Genomic DNA, 7,569 nt, shown 5'->3' with positions numbered 1-7,569 from the left:
ACTCCTTAAGATAAGAGTCATGTGTGAGAATCAGGTGACTATGTAAGCCCTAATTGTGTTTTGGTTTCTTCTGTGATTATTTAGTCATTTACACCCCGCTGTAACATATTGATGATCGAACTATGATATACTGAGGGACAAAATAAGGGATCACAGGAAAGCACGAGTGCTCATTTATTGTTTTCCAAGGTTTCTTCAAGGCTTTTTATCGGACAGGGTTTGAAGAAACCTGAAAAAAATAAAGGAACATTTGTGTTTTCATGTGACCCCTTATCTTTTTCCATCAGTGTATAGCACAACAATATCAGTTTAAGCAAACAGATTCAATTTTGTGACGTTTATGAACTGCTTTTATTCTTGTAAACTAAACTTTGCTTTCTGTTGATGGTTTTAAGTTGGTTCCAGAAAACTCAAATAGCTTTCTTCACTAACAAAGTAGAAACTGAGCGTTCGACAAATCATAATTCCATAAGTGCCTAGATTTGGCATGTTATTCGTGATTTGATTTGACTCTTTCCTGTTACGTTTTAATGTGTTGGAGACATACTCTCAGAATACAATTTTCTGTTATCTATTTATTTATTAATGCTTTTTTTTTATTTTCTTAACTTGAAATGTTCAACAAGTGTTTTTAATTTAGATAAACAAGACAAATAGCCTACATATTTTATCTAAAAGGCAAAGATACTTACATGGCAGTTCTTTATATGACGCAGGACCGACTGCTATGGAGTTGTATTTATAGGTTTTGCGGCACAAATGTATGTGGCATATTTCTCAAGTCAGTTAAACTTATCTTATCTTCGCCTCGCCTGTTATGGTAGAGGTTCATTTCAGAGATCAACGACGGATTACTAAGAAAGAAGGAGGGGCATGACATAGACTTGTGTCAGAGAAAAACCCATACAGTCATGTTTTATGGTAGTTAAAGTGGAACAAAAAGGAAATGATTATTTAATACTGATGTATTTGCAACGGGTGTTCCGTCCATGTTTTGCACCGTAAAGAACATACATTGAATATCAACGTCTTAACATATGCCTGTGTTACGACCTGTGATGATCAGGATTTGAACTGATCTTCAGCGGTCTTTAATAGCCGCTGCCTGCTTTAAGAGGCCACTAACGGGTGCAGATGGACGAATGTGGCATGCACATATTTATAAATTATGGTGCGATTGTTTATATAAGAATAGCATCGTCAGTTTTATTTCAATTATTTGTGTTTAAATGTATTTTTTATTTCATTCAAATCTTCCTCGTTTGTGTTTGTGTGTATGTAATATATTAGATTTGTGAATTACTTTGTGAATACAAAAATGTAGTCTCCCGTTGGTGACAACTAACTAACTGTCTTCACCTAACAGATCAACGCCCCTATCCTGGGCGGCAGGTAGACTAGTGGTTAAAGCGTTCGCTCGTCACGCCGAAGCGTGGTGTTTGATTCCCCATATAGGCTCAGACTGTGAAGCCCATTTCCGGTGTCCACACCGTGATATTGTTGGAATATTGCTAGCGGCGTAAAACCATTGTAAGGGCTTTAAGCATATTTATCTTTGAAATTCGTTTCACGTCACCGATTGATTGGTTTCCTTTGATTAATATTGTTTTTAGAGCTGAAGCACTAGGACGTTTTGTCCTGATAAGTATTGGTCAAACCCAGTGTTCCTTCTTATGCTTTGTGGTCTCCGTGTCTATTAGTACAGCGCCATTGTTGAATGAATGAAGTGTACACACGGCGTGATTATCGCGAAGGTCAGTCTTGAGCTGGACCTACTGACAACCACATGTTGTTTCCTTACATTAACAACCACATGTATTCTGTTTCCTTATATTGATTACCACATGCTCTTTGTTTCCTTACATTGACAACCACAAGTTGCTTGTTTCCTTACATTGACAACCACTTGCTCTTTGTTTCCGCACACTGGCAAATGCATACTGTTTGTTTCATTACATTGACAACCACACGCTTTTTATTTCGCAGTATTGACAAATACATGCCGTTTGTTTCGTTAGATTGACAACCACATGTATTTGTTCGCTTACACTGACAACCACATGTTGTTGGCTTCCTGACATTGACAAACACACGCTGTTTTCTTACATTGATGTTTGTTTCCTTACATGGAATACAACATTGCTGTTTCCTTATACTAACAATCACATATTGTTTGTTTACTAACACTGACAACAACATGGTGTTTGTTTCCTAATACTGACAACAACATGTTGTTTGTATCCTTACATTGACAACTACAAGTAGTTTGTTTCAGTACACTTACAAACACTTTTTTCCAGTATTTTCATGCACCAGTTTTTGGTACATTCATTCGCACAATATTTAACATATTAGAATATACATTTGTGCATATTGGTGATTCTTGTAACCATGGTCAATACTGACTGTGAGAAATAGTATTCATAAGAGAATGGTCGTTCTTTCTACAGATCATTAGCGTAGGGCTATGCTGGTTGGTAAATCCTGGCACTAGACCACTACTGTAAGTAGCAGTGTTCATAGAAATAATGCATTCCTTTTACATTGAGATGATCTAGCGTTATGCATATTGGCAAATCATGGCACCAGTGGAGTAGCAGTATTCACAAGAATTAGGTACATTCATTCTATAAACAAATAACAAAGGGAATACATATTGGCAAATCATGGCACAAGGGGAGTAGTAGTACTCACAAGTATTAGGTACATTCATTATATAAACAGATAGCATAGGGAATACATATTGGCGAGTCGTGGCACAAGTGGAGTAGTAGTATTCACAAGAATTAGGTACATTCATTATATAAACAGATAACACCGGGAATACATATTGGTGAGTAAATACATTGTGTCAACTAAAGCACACTGACAACCACTTGCTGTTTCCTTACATTGACAACTGCGTGTAGTTTACATCACAACCTTGCGAACCCTATCACTTCCATATCGTGACTTAACTAAGTTATAATTCCGTAATAGATAAAGGTAAATTATAAAACCCTGTCAACAAAGGACAGTGACATAACTACTTTATCTCAGATTTCAATTTAAAAATTGCAATGAACTCTAGAACACTATCAGGACATGAAGGACAAAAGCCACAAATATCTAAAATTGATTTAATTCCAAGGGACAGAATTTACAAGACTTGGCTTGACTATCTTCGGTAATTATTGCACAAGGAAATACCAGAAATTTGTGTATGTTCTTCTAAATAATTACGAATTGATGGAAAGAATATAATGGTGGGAGTTCAGTTCCTAAGTCCTTGTTTCTTGTCTCCCAGGTACATGTGCCTGTGTTCCCCAATGACATAACCAGGTATAGTGGCATCTGGTCGTCAAGGCAATCTTGTCCTGACTCCAAGAATGATGTCTTTGTCAGGGTGGACAACCGCATGTTCCCAGTCCACGCAAAACTGTAGTTCGGGAGTTTCTGGTATGGTGAAGAATGTGAAATGATGAAGCAGGAATGTGAGAACGAGGCGCAGCTCCACCCACGCCATGTGCTGACCAATACAAATGCGTGATCCTGCACCAAATGGAATCCAGAAATATGATTGGTTATTGGTGGACGACTGTAGATTCAGGAATCTGTCTGGTTTGAAGTCTTTGGAATCCTTCCACATGAAGGAGGATCGGTGGATTCCCCAAATGAAGATTCTCAAATCAGTCTGAAAGGTGAAAAGCAACCTCAGGTTGATAAAATGATGCTTACCTGCTCTACATACTGATTTAAACGCCGTATTCGCAGTGTTCGCCGTAGGTTTTGTAGGAGTGCAGAAATAAAATGATGAATATATAGTCCAAATCTCTTGCGCGTGAAATTTCTTTACAACCCTGAATCATTTCAAAACATACAGTTTTTTTGTTGCTGTGTTAGGGTATTTTTTAAAAAAAACAATTCAGTATCTGTGCGTCCAAAATACGCACGAAAGATACTGTGTGTGTTTTTTATTATTTTTTGTGTGGAAAACGCAGGTCAACGCGAACATTGTAAATTAGAGTTGAACGCTGGAGTGAAAAATGCAAATTTTATGCTTTATTCATTTTATCATAAATGTGAAAAATGTCAAGCTGTCAAGCAAAATGGAAAATGTCATGTCATGTGACTTATCTGAAAGACAGAGAAAGTGATGTTTATAAAATATTACCTCTAAATAAATATTTCCGAAAGCATATCTGCATCACAACTACCTGTTGTTGAGACATTCGGTTGAACGAGCCCGAACATAAACAAACATCGATCCATTTGCCCCGAGGGACCAGTGAACAACATATTTACCTTAAAAAACCCCCCGATGTTAAGTGAATTAATCATTTTGCAAAGGACAAAAAAAAGATCTAGAGTTATCTCCCTTCCATAGATATGCATTCGCAAACCATAGGTAATTTCCGTACATCATACGTAATTCAGTGTTATTCAAGATAAAGAATTACTACCACGGAGAACCAAGTTCGGCATTCCCAGCGGGGTACATAGGTACATAGTAATGTTACTCGCTTGTAAGCTATGTGAGGTAAAATAACTGTATACATACCATGTTTATCGAAACTATGTCTTGATTTTATTGCTAAAACGCATTCGTAGGTTGCAGAATACAGCAATAGGTGTTGTGTATAATAAGTTTCCACTTTGAGGTATTATGCTTTCATACCCCGAACTCTGGCGTTCTGATGTTAAAAATCGACACAAAGAGTGCTTTCGATACAATGATATTAACGGGTAGCGTTTTCACTTGGTATTGTCGAACATAACCTACCCCTGTCGGGACGTGGACAGCTCCCAGATGGAGGTCTGAGTCGGTGCGTCGACTTATGAAGGGGGCAATAGGATAGACGCGGAGAACTTCCTTCATGGCACTGTCCAGTTTGGGTGGGATGGAACCGGGCGCTTTTCGTAGGATCTCCACAAACTCATCAGCTTCTGTCTGCAGTTTCATCTGGTTAAGAACATGATGCTAATTAGGTAGACAGAAAACACATTATTCAACCGTAATGTCGTTGTACAGGGAACATCCGATCGTTGAAGCGACCATATGTGTGTCGTCGTTGCTGTTGTGTCTTCCCTGAACGTTTGGCCTGGGTCCAGCACATGTAACACAACTGGCATGATGGTGAACCAGGCGGATGTCTGGGATGGTTTGTTTGCTCATCTGCATATCAGGTTTAGTGGCTCACACACATGTCCCTTTTAGTTACTCACCTGTACGCCTGGTCTGGTGAAACAGTCGGGTAGCGGATCTGGTTACTCACCTGAATCTCGGGTCTGGTGCCTCACGTGGATGTTGAATATGGTTGGCACCTGGATATCGGGTCTGGTGCCTCACCTGGATGTCGAGTGTGATGCCTCACCTGGTTTGTCACCTCGATGTCGGGTCTGGTGCCTCACCTGGATATCGGGCCTGGTTGGTCACCTGGATGTTGGATATGGTGAGTCACCTGGATATCGAGTCTGGTGACTTACCTGGATATCGGGTCTGGTATTTCACCTGGTTTTCAGGTAGGTGACTCACCTGGATGTCAGGTCTGGAAGCCAGGACATGCAGCACTACAGGGATTGTGGCGGCCGTCGTCTCAGACCCTGCCATGAGGAACAGCTTCAAGTTGTCCTTGGCCTGGAGAGACACAAGTGTTGTGTGCTATTAGTTTAGAAATGTAAACAACTGAGACAGTAATCCCTCTTTGCACAGAATCTGTTCTGTGTCGTCGTTCAGGATGAAAGATAAGTGTAAGAGACCGTTCATTATTCATGACAAGGAGGGTGATGATGAGTTTAAGGAGGACTGGCATTGTCACCCATTTTGTACTAGCGTAATCAGTTTTGTACATATGTACAAGGGTGTCAGCATTTTTTTCATATATAAATGTTTAAAAACATGTTTAAAAGGGGGGAGATTCATTTTGTCCTTGATACGCATGGGAGGTCTCTTATGTTGTACATTAGATTTTAGGCATTTAGGGGGTCACATTCATATGAAATACCTCATCAAAACCGCATGTCCTCTGCAGGAGTTGTGGAAGGTTAACACTGGGTCTCGCCTCATCCGAAGAAAGGGCGTCCTCTAAAATGTTGTTTGTCAGTTTGTCAAAGGTCTCATTAGCTCTCACGAACTCTTTTGAGTCGTATGTTATTTCCCCCAGTGCGTAGGCTTTGTGTAAGATTGTCATCATGCATCCCAGTATTTCGTCCCGTTTCCCGTCTAGAGCTTCAAGGTCGAGGTCGATTAGAACGTGACCCACGATGTCAAGGGCTAACTTCAATGTTATTTCGTTCACATTTATTTTCGTACTTTTAGAAATCATCTTAATCATTTTCTCTATGTCTTTTATCATAAGCAGTCCCTTTTCTTCCATGTTGGATTTTCTAAAAATGGCTGCGATTGATCGCCTGGTTTCTGGGCTCTTGTTGGACGATCCGAGGAAGCTGCCTCCAAGGGGTGAATTGGAAAGATACTTTTCCCCCCCTTTGTCCGACTTATGTATGACTGCTTGGCAATATTTGACGTCAGTTACGTAAACTTTGTCTTCGTATCTGAAAAGTCCGTATGAAAAGAAATGTTCGAAAAGGAAATCCAATATTCTCAGTCTGTTGTTACAATATACAACCTTGAGCACGAGGTCAAGGACGTAGCAAGGTTCGGGTATAGTTAACCCTGGAGCCCATATCTGAAATAGAGTAAGATAAATATGCTATCAGCTGAGGACTTAGAATCAAGGGGAATCGGCGTATTTTTATCGCCAATGTATTTAAGCATCAACCTTATCGCGTTAGTCTCCTCATGCGACAAGCATGAGTTACTGATGACCAATTGTAACCCTGATCTTCGCGGGTGATTTCGGACACGGAAATAGAGTCCTGCTAGATATCTTTATTTATGTAATTTATATCTATTGAAAACCTACTTGTAACATCAAAAAAATACAACAATAAACAAACAAACAAAAACGACAGCGTTAACGGTAAAACAATGGAGCGGATTAATTAAACAGAATATGTATCGGATACAGTTAGTGCCTACCTTATCACGGATTGACCTCCATGTCATCAACACAAGTGATACGGCATCTGTGACAACGTTCCAAAACCACATGGTCGTCAAACGCGTTGAACAGGTATTAATACTGCAAATATCTGGGACACTCCAGCAATCGCCAAGTCAAAGGTAATTCAGCTTATGTCTTCGCGATAACGATCAGTTGTGTCACATGTATGTATGTAAACATCTGAAGATGTATGTGAAAATCACCGAGCTAAATAGTACAATAATGTTAAATCTACTCTCCGAACAGTCTAGCTGTGAATTAACTTATACTTGTGACGATTCTTTGCAAGTTATCAGTATGGAAATGTGTATAAAGAGCTGATCCGGTGTTATCTTAGATAAGCCTGAGGTATGTCATCATTCCCACATCTATGTAATGTTAAAGCAAGCATTCTGAAAGGACTTTGATGAAAGGCCTTTGGCCGTGTTATCAATGCACATTGCTTTCACGCAACCAGAGACTACCTTTACTTTTCTTTAAACGCGACCTATGTTTCTGTTATTTTACGATGACGTTTTTCTCA

General features: G+C 39.5%; 1 protein-coding gene across 1 annotated transcript; it reads right to left on the bottom strand.

The window, feature by feature from the left end:
- Nucleotides 1-3,105: 3,105 nt before the first annotated feature.
- LOC137294489 (cytochrome P450 3A17-like) lies at nucleotides 3,106-7,322 on the bottom strand. Its single transcript, XM_067825517.1, has 5 exons — nucleotides 7,022-7,322; nucleotides 5,985-6,668; nucleotides 5,516-5,617; nucleotides 4,763-4,942; nucleotides 3,106-3,673 (listed from the first exon to the last, which is right to left on the bottom strand). The coding sequence occupies exons 1-5, from the start codon at nucleotides 7,091-7,093 to the stop codon at nucleotides 3,341-3,343; spliced, it is 1,371 nt and encodes a 456-aa protein (XP_067681618.1). The 5' UTR covers nucleotides 7,094-7,322; the 3' UTR covers nucleotides 3,106-3,340.
- Nucleotides 7,323-7,569: the final 247 nt, after the last annotated feature.

The sequence above is a fragment of the Haliotis asinina genome, chromosome 8 (genome assembly GCF_037392515.1).
Source record: "Haliotis asinina isolate JCU_RB_2024 chromosome 8, JCU_Hal_asi_v2, whole genome shotgun sequence".
Taxonomy (NCBI): Eukaryota; Metazoa; Mollusca; class Gastropoda; order Lepetellida; family Haliotidae; genus Haliotis; species Haliotis asinina.
The sequence above is the reverse complement of the archived record's forward strand: the minus strand, read 5'-3'. Positions and strand labels throughout refer to the sequence as shown.